Here is a 17,645-nt window from a genome sequence, read left to right on the forward strand (position 1 = left end):
CTGTGAGACAGTCCTGTCCATGTCCTGGGGAGCAGCAGGGAGAGTGAAGAACAGCAGGAGAGTCCAGGGGCAGTCAGGTCACCCCAGTTTCCCACAAGCTGGTCCTGTGAGTGTGAATGGGAATGTTTGAATTCTTGAGATGGTTTTCCATGAGTAAAAGTTTTTCATGTTCCTGGTGTTAACTACTTCAAGGTTATGGTCATGTTCCAATGTAGAAATGTTAAAAAAATTATAATTTGAATTGTTATTCATGATTTGAATTGTTAAGAATTGATAAAATGGCAAAATAATGTTACAAATGTATTTATGGAAGAGAATGAAAGCAACTAATTTATTTGTTAGAGACAGCATTAAAGAACACATGGTCACACAGGTGGCCATGCAGGAGAGAAGGTGGGCAACCCTGGAAGTGCTCTGCATGGAGTCTCAGGAGGTCAGAGGAGGCCTGATGGGGAGCTGAGGACAGGCCCTGTAGGTCAGGACCAGAGCCTGGGCTTCAGACTTCCACACCTGCACTGGGAGGTACACTTTGCTCAGAAATGATTAAACATATCAGAAAACCAAGAGTGACATTCCTCTCCAGGGAAAGCTACTTCAAGTACAAGAAAAACACTGTGGACCTGAGTATCATTGTATTATTCATTATAATCATATTATTCATGCTTTTTGTTTCCTCCCTCTTCTCTTTTTATCTTCTCAGAAAACCATAATTTCCAGTAAATGGCCAATGCCACTATGGTAACTGAATTTCTCCTCCTGAGCTCTCCGGATGGCTGGAATCTGAGTTTCCTCTATTTCACAGTATTCCCAATGATCTACCTTGGTACCTTGTTAGGGAACCTTCTCATCATCACTATCACCACTGCTGACCAGAACCTGCATACACCCATGTACTTCTTCCTGAGGAACCTGTCCATCTTGGACATGTGCTACATTTCCATCACTGTCCCCAATGCCTGTGTCAACTCTCTCACTGGCAACAGGGCAATTTCAGTGGCTGGCTGTGCAACCCAGATCTTCTTGGTCATTTTCTGTGCATGTGTTGAACTTTTTTTTCTCACCATCATGGCCTGGGACCGCTATGTGGCCATCTGCCAGCCCCTCCAGTACCCCCTCATCATGAACCCCCAGTTTTGTGTCCACATGACCCTGGCTTCCCTGCTCAGTGGTCTGCTGTATGCAGGTGTGCACACTGGGAATACATTCCGGTTGTCCTTCTGCCAGTCAAACGTGGTCCATCAGTTCTTCTGTGACGTCCCCTCTCTGCTGAGGCTCTCCTGCTCTGACATCACCGGCAACATGGTCCTTATTCTTGTCTCTATTACAGTCATTGGTAGTGGCTGCTTTGCTATAATAATAATGTCATATATTCGCATATTTTCTGCTGTGCTGAAATTTCCCACCAGAGCCCCAGGGAAGGCCTTCTCCACCTGCACCCCTCACATCCTTGTGTTTTCCGTCTTCATCAGTTCCAGTGCAGGTGTACACCTGAGGTCCTCAGCAACCTCTGACACCCTCCAGGACATGGTTCTCTCTGTGTTTTACACAATGGTTCCTCCCTTCCTGAATCCTCTCCTCTACAGTCTCAGGAACAAGCAGGTAAAGGAAGCTGTGGGGAGAGTAATGGGAACACAGTTGTTCTCAGGGAAATGATAAAGATGCCTGTCAGCACCATCCTATTTTCTGTGAATGAAGTTCAAGATTAGGTCAAATACTCTTCATATCTGGGTGACACAAGTTAAACTGCCTACTCTAATATCACTTTGTTTGAATATGAGATTTTTTATTATTTGATTTTTTAATTTACTGTATTATTCCCTGGATTCTTTATAAAATGTGTAATTTACTCAATGTGTCTTTTAACGAGTAAATATAATTTAATATATTTGTTGAAATCATTTTTGGAGGCATGCATTAAAGATTTATCAAATACATTGCAGTACCAGTATCAAGTACTATCACAGAGGAAAACTTTAGCAATCAAATCTGAAGAAAACTTACACTCACATAATCTGCTATTATTCAGGAATTATCAAGCAAATTTCTAAGCACTGCAGTACCTAACTGTATCAATTTAACTACTTTGAATGTATGCAACAATTAAATCCTATAGAAGTTATAACCAATCTATTTGGAGCATGAGAAGAGTAATTCCTTGTCCATGAATAAACAGAGGGCCATGTTTACCACACCCTGTGTCCCGACAGTCAAATTTATCCACCAGGAAGAGCACACAGTGCTTCCTTGGCAGTGGCTGCTGCCAGTCTTTTATTATGTCCAAGAGTGACTTAGTGTAGGGTACTAAACCTGGAGCATGATTTGCAGTCAGCTCTGATGGATTATCTCCAACAGATCTTACTTCTGTTACATTTATGCTAATATGCCATGCCTCAAAATTATGACATGGTGGACCATTATTTTCTGGCCTAAATTTCTGACCTGGGTCAACTCTTAAATTTCCCCCTGTTTACTGTACTTCTTAAAGTACATCTGTCTGTACTTGTTCCCTAAAACCTTATGGCAGTGTATCTGCTTTATTATTATTATTATTATTATTATTATTATTATTATTATTATTATTATTATTTTCATTCTTCTTCTTTTTTTTTAACCAAAGATTGAACTTAAGGTCTCATCCCCAGCCCCTTTTTTGTATTTTACTTAGAACTGGGTCTTGTTAAGTGGCTTCAGGCATAGCTCCATTGCTAATGCTGTCTTGGAACCTCTGATCCTCCTTCCTTAGCGTCCTGAGGCACTGTGATTGCAGGCTTGCACCACCACATCTGTCTTGTGGCACTCTTTCATCATCTCCCACAAGTTATTTCTCCCCAAGTATTCTAATGTCCTCACAGGCATATAGTTTGATAATTATCAATAATAAATTACATCTGCTTAAAAACAAGTTTATCTAAGGTTACTTATATAACACAATGAGAAAAAATATATAATATCACAATCAAGATTTTAAATTACAAATTCTGAAAAAACATTTGTTTACCATTACATTAATATGAAAATGTGGAGAAAAACATAAATGTACTTATTACCTAAGAAAATACAAAATAATAAACATATATGACTAATTGATGAATACACTTATTAAAGTTTTTAGGCAAGGGAATTTCTTATAGTAGGAGCAGATGAGCACCTCATCACTGACTGCTGCAGGAAGTCTTGAGTTGCTTAACAGGATCCAACCATCCCCACACTGTGTCCCATGGTTTCTGGTTCTCATTGCTCCAATGTTCCCTGCTAGAACAGAAAGACCTTCAAAGAACCCCAGATAAATTCTGTACACTCCATGTTTATATGCATTTCCTATACAAATATAGCTTACTGAATCTTAGTGAGTGGTATTGGACATTTTACATAGATGACAGGGCTAGTTAAATTAATTTTAAATTTAATGTAAAAAGTTGAAAAGAAATTAAATTATAAACACCAGGTTTTTTGTATAGATGTTAATTTTTTATTTGTCTTAATTAATTAGTTTTACATGGCAGCAGAAGGCATTTTGATACATTGTACATAATTGGAGCACAACTTCTCATCCTCTGTCTGTACATGAGGCAGAGTCATGTGTGGTGCAATCACACATGTATATAGAATAATAATGTCCTCATTCCACTGTCTTCCCATCTCACACTCCCCTACCCTCACTCCCCTCTGTCCAATTTAAAGTTTCTCCATTCTTCCCTAGTCTTCCCCCCATTACAGATCAGCATCTGTGCATCAGAAAACATTGGGCCTTTGGTTTTAAGGAATTGGCTTATTTCCATCAGCATGATATTCTGCAGCTTTGTCCATTTACCTGCAAATACCATAATTTCATTCTTCTTTAATGCTGACCACGTTCATATATATATATATATATATATATATATATATATATATATATATATATATATATATATATCACATTTTCTTTATCCATTCAGTTGAAGGGCACCTAGGTTTGTTCCATGGTTTAGCTATTGTGAATTGAGCTGCCATAAATATTGATATGGCTGTGTCACAATAGTTTGCTGACATTGTCCTTTGGATATAAACCAAAGAGTGGGATAGTTGGGTCAAGTGGTGGTTTATAGGGGTTTTGTGTTTGAGATTGGGTCTCTGATAAACTTCATGACTGAGGCATGCTTGGTGCATAGGAAGTTTCTGTGCAAAGGTGCAGAATGCCTGGGTGCTGGAAAACTTACATGTTAAAGACATGGGATGCCTGGCCAGTGTAGCAATGTTCTTCATGATGGTTTCCATCTTTATCTTAGGCACATAGCTCCTGGGAATAGAAGAAGTTTTTGGCTAGATAACTACAATGTTTCATCAAGGTTGCTCTTGGAGCTGCCCACCTAATAGTAACTTCAGACAATGGACTTCCTTGAGAACTGCACAAAGCTCATGACATTGCATATTGTAATTGTGAAATATAACTGCAGAATAAGCAACCTTACTGGTATTCCAAGCAGTAAAATGGTTATGGTACTAACGACCTAATGTAACCTATTGATATAGAAAAACGTGACCACTAAGATAAAGAGTCAATCTACTACTTTCTTTCTATGTTTCCTTTGAGATTCTTTACAGTGTTTCCATTCTAAATATTCTGTGGAATCTCCATAATGTTTTCCTGAGTGTTGCACCAATTTTCAGTCCCATGTGCAATGTATAAGTGTACCTTTTTACCTACCTCCTCGCCAATGCTTATTTGTATTCTTGATAATTTTCATTCTGATTGGAGTGAGATAAAATCTTAGAGTAGTTTTAAATTACATTTCTCTAATTGCTACAGATGTTGAACATTTTTCATATATTTGTTGATCAATTGTATTTCTTCTTCTGTGCAATGTCTGTTCAGTTATATAGCCCATTTGTGGATTAGATTATTTTTTTTTCTCTCATTTTTTTGAGTTAAGTTTTTTGAGTTCCTTGTATATCCTGGAGATTAGCACTCTACCTGAGTTGCATGTGGTAAAGATGTTCTCTCATTCTGTAGGATATCTCTTCACGTCATTGTTTATTTCTTTTCTGAGAAAAAGCTTTCTAGTTTGACTCCATTCCAAATGTCTGCCCAAATTTTTATCATGTCAGCTTAGCACTGGACTTCCTCAACAAGACTCTTAAAGCTCAAGAAGAAAAATTAAGAATCAACAAATGGCATGGATTCAAACTAAGAAACACCTGTTCTATTGAAAGGTGTCCCTCTTACTATCCCCCCTCCCCTCCCCACCCATCATCCCTCTCTACCTCATCTGCAAATATGTTGGATATTTAACACCTGTTTTAAGATGTTTTTTTATCACAAGATATGATAGCAATAGATATGAAAAAAGGAAACATTGGTATAAGGACTTTGTTATATCTCAAATTTTGTGTCAAATAACACAAAACCCTGAAGATTCATGAGAATGGTATAATATTTCTGCAGAATTTAGCAAAAAAATTTCTTTTTGTATTAGTCATAAACAAATAAGTAGATATTTATAGTAATATAATTTATGTGAAAAATATCTATTGGAAAGAGAACTCTTCTGAAATATTAACTCTACCCTTTAAGGAAACAATATATAAGAGTACTTGTTAGATCCTTTGTTGTGATTGTTTTTTTTTTCAGTGCTTTGTAGAATCAAAACTTTAGAACAAAAGACTTAGAACAACATATAGTTAGAAATTTGATGAGAGTTTAGCAACCATCAAGAAAATGTAGTAACTTATTTTATAGGGTGTTTTAAGATAATATTCATGACTGAGAATATTATGCCAGAATATTCAAACTTTTCTAAGTTTTAAAATGGCTTTAGAACATCTATATTAATACCAGAGATTAATTGTTTATATTAATAGAGATAAAAACATATAGGATCAGAATTTTAAAGGGATTGTTTAAGAAAATAGGGCCAAAGAATGTGTAATTGTAATAGATATGAACAACTACAGAGGTGCTAAGCATTTCACATAGAGATATCAGGAAAGTGGCTGAGAGCATCTAAGAAATTTTTTTCTATTTTCAATACTGGGTATTGAACTGAGGATCATTCAACCACTGAGGCATATCTGCAGCCCTATTTTGTATTTTAGTTAGAGACAGGGCCTCACTGAGTTGCTTAGCACCTTGCTGTTGTTGAGACTGGCTTTGAACTTGTAATTCTCCTGCCTCAGCCTCAGGAGCCATTGGGATGATATGCATGCACCACAGTCCCTGGCGGTTTTTTGTTTTTGTTCAGGTTTTTTTTCTCATCAAAACAGTTTCTAAACATATTCTTAGAGAGTGTAGAGTGTTTACCAGAGAAGTCAAATATGGCAAAACAAGTGATAACCAAAAATCAGTCAAATTATACTAGAGAATGAAAAAATATGTTCACAAATAGATATGTTTATTAAAATATTTCTGGCATATGCAAATAGTGGTCTGTCATTCCTCTTTCAGAAATGAACAAATAATACGTGCTACAAGGTGGACTAATTTCAATGATGTTAAGCTCACTTCAGCCAGAATACACATCATATACTGACTTTATTTATATGAAATTTCACAAATATGTAAATTCAAAGATAGAGAATACATTTAATGTTTTCCAGTGACTGCAATTAGGGATAATATGGACAATGTGTGTAATGGGTTAGGTAGTAAATTTGAAGTAAAAATTATTTTGGAAAAGATGTAGCTGGAAATTGTACAATTATGCAGTGTGGTAACTCACACCAACTTGAGAACCATGAACTGTTATAAAGGTTAATTTTAAATCATGTGGATTTCATCTTAATGATAAGAAATTTTTGCTGCTAAACTGGAAGTAGTCTTTGACATTCCCTCTTACAGATTGGTGAATGAGTAAGAGCTGTCCACCACACTTAATGTTAACTAATCTGTGGTGTGCTCAGGCCTCATGCTGTCCTTGCAGGCTGAGCTCTGCGCTCCCAGGGTCCTTGTTCCCACTAGCCTGGCACCAGATTCACATAAACCAGTGATGACTGTGCTCCCCACATAACACATGGCACTGGACTGACTGGACAGATCCACCCTGGCTGCACACACAGTGATGGGAGAAGCCAAGGAGAGATGCAGTTCTGCACCATTGTGGAGAACAGGTGACACTCGGGAGTGAGTACTTGGCACTTAGAGTTCAAATGCATCTAAGATTCATAATTATTCTGCTCTGCAAATTGCAATTTCATCCAAAGAGTCAGCTATCCCAGGAAAAGTTTTGTGGATTCTGAGAACACAGGAAGCATAGAGTCCTTATAACTGCATTATGATGTCTGTGATTGTGAACATTGCAATAGGAACACAGGGACCCTGGGGGCATCTGCATTGTGTATGGAAGTTCTTCATGTTGCTTCTTGTTGGTTTAAAATTATTTTCTTCAGATTATTTTAACATTTAGTACACTTAGATAAAGCCCAAAGTAGTCTGCACAGAAATTCCATAGAAGACTAATAAAAACATTCATATTAAGACAACAAAAATAAAATGCAAAATATGGTATAGGATAGGTAGGTAGATAGGAATGATTTTATAAAACTGATACACATGTACTTAAGTCAATAACTGTGGGAAATATGTTGAATATGGTAGGCAAGATTCATTGAAATATTTTGAATATAATCTCCCTACTTTGTTTTGTTCACAAATACATGTTTCAATTTTTATTCCTTTATTTGTTGGTTTGTTGTCAGGAATTGACACCACGGCTGCTTAATCATTGAGCAACCTCCCAGCCCTTTTATTTTTTTTTAGCGAATGAGAGAGAGACAGAGAGAGAGAGAGAGACAGAGAGAGAGAGAGAGAGAGAGAGAGAGAGAGAGAGAGAGAGAGAGAGAAGAGAGAAGTTTTGTTTTTTCAGTTTTTGGCGGACACATCTTTGTTTGTATGTGGTGCTGAGAATTGAACCCGGGCCACACATATGCCAGGCAAATGCGCTACCGCTTGAGTCACATTCTCAGCCCCTCCCAGTCCTTTTAATTATTTATAATGAGACAGGGTCTTGACAAGTTGCTGAGGCTAGCTTTGAACTTGAAATCTTCCTGTCTCAGTCTCCTGAGCTGCTGGATTATATGCATGCACCAACATGACTAAGTTTTCAATTATATTCTTAAGTTTTTATACTAAATATATATTATATATGACTATGAGGATGTGTGTGTCCAGTGGTTATACATATAAAAATAAAGTTTCACAACATTTGTAAGCATATATTTATTTTCAAAATATATGTGCCTTAGCATTTTTTAATGGCTTATCCAAGACAGTAATCAATAATTCCTAATATGGAAAATGTAATTTATAATATAATTTATTCTTGTGTCTTCCAAACCAAACAATATTTGCAGTTTTGAAGTGCTCTACTTATTATATAATTCATTATTTGAAACACCATCAAGAGAAATTAAAAAGAGAAAACTCTCAGTTTTTACCACTTACAGAGAAAGCACCTGGGCAGTCCCTCTTCATGTTCCTGGAGTTAAAACATGCTAGTTCTCCTCACAAACATTGTGCTGACTCTCACTTCTACCAACCCTTTCTGTTATTTATACCTTCATCTTATTGTCTTTATGAGAGAATTCTCTATAGGCATTTTTGCCCCTTAAATGAGAATGTAGACTTGAATCACATCAAAATATTAAGGCCAATCTATGCAATGTAAGGCATACTTTTATTTTAAAACTCCAGGTTCAAAAAGTCATCCTATCTTTAGAATCTATGGAAATTATCCGAGGCTCTCTGTAAAAATTAGGTGGTGCTTTCTACATTTATTTTATTGTATTTATACATGACTTTGGATTTTTGCTCCATAAATGAAAGTTTTTGAAGATTGATACATGAAAAAAGAAAGTCAAATTCAGAGAAATTTATCAAACCATAGCTAAATCACACAAAGGAGGACGTCAAGTAAGTTAATGTAACTCAAACTGGCTTGCAGAGAATTTTCTAAGTTCTATTGGAGAAGGAAAGACAGTATTTGGCTTAGTGTAGAAAACAATAATAGAGAAAGAAAATGTCTCTGTAGTTTTATGCACCTTCTAGATTTGAACCCATGTTGACCTCCCATCTGTATGTTACAGGATGTCCTGGGGTGATCAATAGGAGCTCCTGTAGCTCCTGGAATCCAGGTTAAAGGATAAAATGTCTGGCAAATTTCCTTATTAATTAGTCTCATCATATATCACATTCAGAATTTTTCATATTAATTTGAATTTTTATATATGTAACAATTTATTTTTTTCCTTCACAGTACTCAAATCATGTTTTTTTAAAAAAAGATAATCTTTGGGGGCAGGGGATGTGGCTCAAGTGGTAGCACACTAGCCTGGCATGAGTGTAGCCCGGGTTCAATCCTCAGCACCACATACAAACAAAGATGTTGTGTCCTCTGAAAACTAATTAATAAATATTAAAAATTCTCTCTCTCTCCCCCTCCCCCCCCCCTCTCTCTCTCTCTCTCTCTCTCTCTCTCTCTCTCTCTCTTTAAAAAATAGTTTTACTAAATCCCAGTAGATTTTGCCATATTATAAATATTATAAGTCATTAGTAAATATTTGTCAAGATTGCCTGCTTTGAAAAAATCTTTCTGCACAGAAGTGGGGGTATGTTATTTCAAAGGAACACACACTGTATTTCTTACAGAAGTGAAGAAAGGACATCAATGATTTAGAAAATACTCACTTGTAAATTAGTGGAATAAAGAAACTTAGATCATGTTAGCAGTTAGTCAATTGTGCTACATTGTATTTTTTTATTAACTACTATGCAAGAAATCACTTATTTGCTACTAAGAGAATAAAAAGATGAATGATACAAGGTCCAAAATCAAGAAATTTATACCAGTAATTTTGGTGATTAGTACATATAGATTTACTAAAAGGTAAAATAACATGTCACATGTCGACTTCTAACACAGAAAAGTATAAGAAAAATTAGAGGCTAAGAAAGGGTTTCAGAGAAAAAGTTGTGTTTCAGCCTCTTTAAAGAGCAGTATATACTAATGGGGAAAATTAAATCAATTAAGTCTTGGTAGAAAAGGGGCTCTGTCAACAAGATTCAGGGTATGCTGTGAACAAGGGTTTCACTGAAGTGTGAGTCCAGGTTTGTGTCAGGGAGGAATGGGGGATGGGGCTAGCAAAAGATTGCAGGTAGATTAAGTAGTCTGGCCACCCACCAATGAGTTTGGGGACACACACATTTTCAGAAGAGCCCAGGCAGGCTCAGCAGGAAGGTCTCTTTTCTAAGAGTGAGTGTGGTTAACCTGGAAAGGTGCTGAGGAAGACCCAAATTGCAGAGGGCTGAGGAGATAAAGATTTTGGTGACAAAAAATTAAACCAGTCTGAGGTGCTTCAGTAGTGCTATAACTCTGAGCAAAACATTCCTTTTAGGGTATGCAGTCAGTATCTTTTTGTACAATTATGATAACTTTAAGAAGAATGATATATAATGGGAGGTGTCAAAAGAAAAGGAACAATTATTGTCTAGACATTGGAATCTTCAACCTCATGGTGCTGAGCACAGAGTAAAACCACATTAAGGTTAAAAAGTAGAAGTTTAGTAGAATGTCAGTCTCTAAAGACCTTACACTGATCTGCTAGAGAGAAAAACAGCCCCTGGGGGAGCTGAATCTGTCTGGCTGAGCATGTGTGAGTTTTTCATGTTCATGATGATAAAGTCTCTGAAACCATTCCTACAAAAATATTTATAAATTATAATTTGAATTATACAGTGTGCATACAATGGCAAAAAGGTGGTGAAATTGCATTTATGGAAGACAATGAGGTAACTAAATAACAGAGCATTAAAGAACACGCTGTCAAACAGGTGATCAAACAGGAGAGAAGGTGACCAATGCTTGCTAGTGTTCTGCATGAAAGTCTCAGGAGGTCAGAGGAGCCAATATGGAGGAACTGAGGACAACCCTGAAAGTCACACACAGACCCTGGGCTACAGACCTCCAAAGCTGCACTGGGAGGTGCACTCTGCTTAAAAATGATTAAAAATATCAGAAAAACAAGAGGGACCTTTCCTCTGCAGGGAAAACTAAAGCAAAATATAAGAAAACACTTTGGACATAAATATGTAAAATAATTATATTAATTATTTTTTGCTTCCTCTCTCATCTATTTATCTTACCAGGCAAACAGAATTTCCAGCAAATGGCAAATTCTACCATGGTAACTGAATTTCTCCTCCTGGGCTCGCCTGATAGCTGGAATCTGAGTTTCCTCTATTTCACAGTATTCCCAATGACCTATCTGGGTACATTGTTAGGGAAAATTATCAGTGTCACTGTCACAACTGCTGACCAGAATCTACATATGCCCATGTATTTCTTCCTCAGGAACCTGTCCATTTTGGACATGTGCTTCATTTCTGTCACTGTCCCCAATGCCTGTGTCAACTCTCTCAATATCAACTGGGTCATTTCAGTGACTGGTTGTGCAACACAGATCTTCTTGATCCTTTTTTGTGCCTTTGTAGAGATTTTAATTCTCTGCATCATGGCCTGGGACTGCTATGTGGCCAAGTGCCAGCCCCTCCAGTATCCTCTCATCATGAACACTCAGTATTATGTCCGCATGTCCCTGGCTTCCCTGCTCAGTGGTCTGCTGTATGCAGGTGTGCACACTGGGAACACATTCCTGCTGTCCTGTCAGTCAAACGTAGTCCACCAGTTCTTCTGTGACATCTTCTCTCTGCTGAGGCTCTCCTGCTCTGCACTACCAGCAACAACGTCCTTATTCTTGTTTCTATTATAATAGTTGGTGGTGGCTCATTTGCTATAATATTCATGTCATACATTTGCATATTTTTACTGTGCTAAAATTTCCCACCAGTGCCCCAGTGAAGGCCTTCTTCACCTGCACCCCTCACATCCTCATGGTGTCCATCTTCCTCAGTTCCAGCACAGTTGTGTACCTTAGGTCCTCAGCAACCTCTGACACCCTCCAGGTCATGTTCTCTCTGCCTTTTACACCGTGGTTCCTATCTTCCTGAATCCTCTCATCTACAGTCTAAAAACAAGCAGGTAAAGGAAGCTGTGAGGACAGTAATGCCAAGACAGTTGTTCTGAGGGAAATTATAAAGATGCATTTCAGCATTAGCCTAATTTCTTTGATAATAGTTCTTATAGAAACAATACTCTTCATATTTGTGCCTTACAAGTTACACTCTCTGTCTACCTTTCTATTATATCATTAGAAGCTGAGTTATTTCATAAGGTATATTTCTGTTATTTACATCATTTCCATGGATCCTTCTTAGAATGTGTAATTTCATCAATGCATCTTTTAATGATTAAATATAATTCAATATATTTGCTGAAATCATTCATGGTTATATATTTTAAATAATGGTTCCATATGTCAACTACCTATATCAAATACTGTCACCAAAGAAAACTCTACCTATAAAATCTGGAGATAATTTATTCTTAAATAATTTTCTCTTATTCAGAACAGTGTAGAACCTAATTGTAAACACTGTGATACATAATTGTGCCAATTCATTTACTTTTAAATATATAAAAATCAAATCCTAAAGAAGTTATACCCAAAATGTAGAGAATTTCACAGTAATATTTTTTCTCCATCTAGACCAGGCAAGAAGAAGAGACTCTTGTCTGTGAAGTAAAGAGAGGGCAATAGTTAATGCCCCCTGTGTCCCAACATTCACAACTTTCCACAGGGAACAGCAGCCTGTGCTTCCTTGGCCATGACAGGGCCAGTCTTTGATTATGTCCATGAATTGAGATCAGCTATCTGATGGTTTGTCTTCCACACATCTTACTCCTGTAGTGTTTGTGCTAATGACTTAGTCCTAATAATCATGAAGAAATGGACGATAGTTGTCTGACACATGTGTCTGGGCCATGTCAACTCTTACATTTCTCTCACATTTATTGAATTTGTAATGTAAACCTCTATCTTTATTTTGATAGTCATTTTGTTGTTGGTAGTGATTTATTGATTTAGTGATTTAAATTTTAGTTTGTAATATATGACAGCAAAATGCATTATGATCTATACTGTACACATATAGAGCACAATTTTTTAAATTTTTAAAAAATAAATGACACCAGAATGCATTTCATTTCTTATTACACATATAGAACACATTTTTAATATCTCTGATTGTATATAAAGTATGTTCATGCCAATTCATGTCTTCATACATGTACTTTGGATAATGATGTCCATAACATTTCACTGTCCTTGCTAACACCCTTCTCACTCCCTTCCCCGCCCACACCTCTGTCCTATCCTTGCTAATCCCCTGCCCCTCCCTTTTCTGCCCATCCCTCTTCCCTATCTAGAGTTTATCTATTCCTCCCATGCTCCCCCTCCCTAACCCAATATGAGTCAGAGAAAACATTCCGCATCTGTTTTTGTGGGATTGTCTAACTTCACTTACCATTATCTTCTCCAATGCCATCCATTTACCTGCAAATGCCATGATTTTATTCTTCTTTACTGCTGAGTTATATTCCATTGTATATATATGCCACATTTTTTTTTATACATTTATCTACTGAAGGACATCTAGGCTGGTTCCACAGTTTAGCTATTGTGAATTGTGCTTCCATAAACATTGATGTGGCTGTGTCCCTGCAGTATGCTGTTTTTAAGTCCTTTGGGTATAGACTGAAAAGAGGGATAGCTGGGTCAAATGGTGGTTTCATTCCCAGTTTTCCAAGGAATCCCCACACTGCTTTCCATATTGGCTGCACCAATTTGCAGTCCCACCTTCAATGTATGAGTGTGCCTTTGCCCCCCACATCCTTGCCAACACTTACTGTTGTTTGTCTTCATAATAGCTGGCATTTTTAAAGGAGAGAAATGAAATATCAGTGTAGTTTTTATTTGCATTTCTCTAATTTCTAGCAATGATAAACATTTTTTCATAAATTCATTGATTGTATATCATTTTCTGAGAAGTGTCTGTTCAGGTCCTTGGCCTTGGATTATTTGCCTTTTGGTGTTTAGCTTTTTTGAGTTCTTTTATACTGTAGAGATTGGTGCTGTATCTGATGTATGAGGGCTAAAAAAATTGCTTCCAAGATGTAGGCTCTCTATTCACTTCACAGATTGTTTCTTTTGCTGAGGAGAAACTCTTTAGTTTGAATTCATCCATTCCATTTATTGATTCTTAGTTTTAATTCTTGCACAATATGAATCTTATTAAGGAAGTTGGGGCCTAATCCCATGTGATAAATATTAGGGCCTACTTTTTTTTCTATTAGGTGCAGGGTCTCAGGAATAATTCCTAGGTCCTTGATCCACTTTGAATTAAAGTTTTGTGCATGGTGAGAGATAGAGGTTTAATTTCATTTTGTTGTGTATAAGTTTCCAGTTTCCCCAGCCCCATTTTTTGAAGAGGCTATCTTTTTTCCAATGCATGTTATCAGCACCTTTGTCTAATATAATTGTAATTTTGTGGGTTATTTCCTGTGTCCTCTATTCAGTACCATTGATCTACCAGTCTGTTTTGGTGCCAATACTATGCTGTTTTTGTTACCATTGCTCTGTAGTATAGTTTAAGTTTTGGTATAGTGATGCCAGAACTTAAACTATACTACAAAGCATATAGTATAGTTTATATGCTTCACTCTTCCTGCTAAAGATTACTTTAGCTATTATGGGCCTCTTATTTTTCCAGATGAATTTTATGATTGCTTTTTCTATTTTTATGAGGAATACCATTGGGGTTTTGATTGAAATTTCATTAAATTTGTACAGTTCTTTTGGTAGTATAGTTATTTTGATATTAATTCTGTCTATACAAGTGCAAGCTAGATCTTTCCATATTCTAAGGTCTTCTTTGATTTCTCTCTTTAGGATTCTGTACTTTTCATTGTATAGATCTTTCACCTTTTTCATTAAGTTGATTCTCAAGTATCCTTTTTTTAGGTTATTGTGGAATGGAGTAGTTTTTCTCCTCAGAGGATTTGTCACTGATATACAGAAATGCCTTTGATTTATGCGTGTTGATTTTATATCCTGCTACTTTTCTGAATTCATTTACTAGTTCTAGAAGTTTTCTGGTGGAGCTTTTTGGATCTTCTAGGTACAGAATCATATTGTCAGCAAATAGTGCCAATTTGATTTATTGTTTTCCTATGTGTATCCCTTTAATTTCTTACATCTGTCTAATTGCTCTAGCCAGTGTTTCAAGAACTAGGTTAAATAGAAGTGGAGAAAGAGGGCATACCTGTCTTGTTCCAGTTTTTAGAAGGAATGCCTTTAATTTTCTCCATTTAGAATGATGTTGTCCTAGGGCTTAAGATAGAAAGCCTTTATGATATTGAGATATGTTCCTGTTATCCCTAGATTTCCTGGTGTTTTGAACATAAAGGAGGTCTATTTTGTCAAATGCTTTTTCTGCATCTATTGAGATGATCATATGATTTTTATCATTAAGGCTATTGATGTGATGAATTACATTTATTGATTTTTGTATGTTGAACCAACCGTACATCCCTGGCATGAATCCCACTTGATCTTGGTGCATGATCTTTTTTATATGTTTTTGTATTTTATTTGCCAGATTTTTATTGATAATTTTTGCATCTATTTTCATTAGAGATAGTGGCCTGAAGTTTTCTTTTTTTGATGTGTCTTTGCCTAGTTTTGGAATCAGGAGGATATTGGCCTTATAGAATGAGTTTGGGAGTGCTCTCTCTTTTTCAATTTACTGAAATAAATTGAAGAGTATTGGTGTTACTTCTGCTTTAAAGGTCTTGTAGAATTTTGCTATGTATCCATCCAGTCCTAGGCTTTTCCTGGTTAGAAGTAGAATTCTGATGGTGTCTTCCATTTCATCACTTGATATTGGTCTGTTCAAATTGTGTATATCATCCTGGTTCATTCTGGGCAAATTGTATGACTTAAGAAATTTGTCAATGCCTTCAATATCCTCTACTTTATTAAAGTGTATGTTTTCAAAATAATTTCTAATTATCCTCTGTATTTCTGCAGTAAACTGTTGTGATATTACATTTTTCATCACATAGGCTGGTAATTTGAGTTTTCTCTCTCCTTCTCTTCATTAGCATGGCTAAGGTTTTGTCAATCTTATTTTTTCAAAGAACCATTTTTGTTTTGTCAGTTTTTTCAGTTCTTTCTTTTGCTTCAATTTCCTTGATTTCAGCTCTAATTTCGATTATTTCTTGTCTTCTACTGCTTTTAGTGTTGAGTTGTTTTTCTTTTTCTAGGGCTTTGAGATGTAGTGTGAGTTCATTCATTTGTTGACTTTTTTCTCTTTTAAGAAATGAGCTCCATGCAATGAACTTTCCTCTTAGTATCGCTTTCATAGCTTCCCAGAGATTTCAATATGTTGTATCTAATTTCTCATTTACCTCTAGGAATTTTTTAATTTCCTCCTTGATGTCTTCTGCAGCCCATTGTTCACTCAGTAGCATATTGTTCAGTCTTCAGGTGTTGGAGTAATTTTTATTTTTTATTTTGTCATTGATTTCCAATTTCATTCCATTATCATCTGATAAAATGCAAGATAGTATCTCGACTCTTTTGTATTTGCTAAGAGTTGTTTTGTGGCTTAATATATGGTCTATTTTAGAGAAGGATCCATGTGCTGATGAGAAAAAGGTGTATCCACTTGATGTCAGTTGAAATATTCTATATATGTAAGTTAAGTCAAAGTTATTAGTTGTATTATTGAGATCTATAGGTTTTATGAATTTAATTTTTGTTTGGAAGATCTGTCCAGGTGTGAGAGATGTGTGTTAAAGTCATCCAATATTATTGTGTTTTGGTCAATATGACTCTTGAACTTGAGAAAAAATTACTGAACATAGCTGCTCCATTGTTTGGGGAATATATATTTATGATTGTGGAGAATATATATTTATGATTGTTACAGCTTGTTGGTATGGTTCCTTTGAGCAGTATATAATTTCCATCTTTTTCCCTTTTGATTAACATTGACTTGAAGTCCACTTTATTTGATATGAGGATGGAAACCCTTGCTTACTTCCGCAGTCCATGTGAGTGGTATAATTTTTCCCAACATTTCATCTTCAGTCTGTGTATGTCTTTTTCTATGAGTCTCCTAGAGGCAGCACATTGTTGTTGTTGTTGTTTTAATCCAATCTTCTTGCCTATGTCTTTTGATTGGTGAGTTTATGCCATTAACATTCAGGGTTATTATTGAGACATGTTTTGTATTCCAAGCCATATTTATTTACTTTTGTTATTTAACTTGACTTGATTTTCTTCTTTGATTAGTTTCTCCTTTAGGGTGCTACCTACCTCTGCTTATTTCATTGTTTTTTGTTTCCTTTTCATGGAATATGTTTCCAAGTATGTGTTATAGTGCCAGTTTTCTAACTATAAATTATTCCAACTTTTGTTTATCATGAAAAGTTTTTATTTCTCCATCAAATCTAAAGCTTAATTTTGCTGGATACAAGATTCTTGGTTGGCATTCATTTTCTTTCAGAGCTTGATATATGTTGTTCCAGGATTTTCAAGCTTTTAGAGTCTGTGTTTAAAAATCTGCTGTTATTCTAATTGCTTTTCCCTTTTTGTAATCTGATTCTTTTTTTTCATGGCTTTTAAAATTCTCTCTTCATTCTGTTTGTTGGGCATTTTTATTATAATGTGTCTTGGTGTGGATCTTTTGTGATTTTGTACATTTGATG

At 36.0% G+C, this 17,645-nt stretch overlaps 1 protein-coding gene and 1 pseudogene across 1 annotated transcript; both read left to right on the top strand.

Annotated features, from left to right (window-relative positions):
* The first annotated feature begins 720 nt into the window (after positions 1-720).
* LOC144372215 (olfactory receptor 14C36-like) lies at positions 721-1,653 on the top strand. Its single transcript, XM_078035593.1, has one exon. The coding sequence runs from the start codon at positions 721-723 to the stop codon at positions 1,651-1,653; it is 933 nt and encodes a 310-aa protein (XP_077891719.1).
* A 9,486-nt stretch (positions 1,654-11,139) lies between these two features.
* LOC144372216 (olfactory receptor 14C36-like) lies at positions 11,140-12,015 on the top strand (annotated as a pseudogene).
* Positions 12,016-17,645: the final 5,630 nt, after the last annotated feature.

The sequence above is a fragment of the Ictidomys tridecemlineatus genome, assembly GCF_052094955.1.
Source record: "Ictidomys tridecemlineatus isolate mIctTri1 chromosome 1 unlocalized genomic scaffold, mIctTri1.hap1 SUPER_1_unloc_7, whole genome shotgun sequence".
NCBI classification, from domain to species: Eukaryota; Metazoa; Chordata; class Mammalia; order Rodentia; family Sciuridae; genus Ictidomys; species Ictidomys tridecemlineatus.

Coding starts and splice junctions, on each gene's coding strand:
- LOC144372215 (XM_078035593.1), top strand. CDS start 721: ATGGCCAATGCCACTATGGTAACTGAATTTCTCCTCCTGAGCTCTCCG.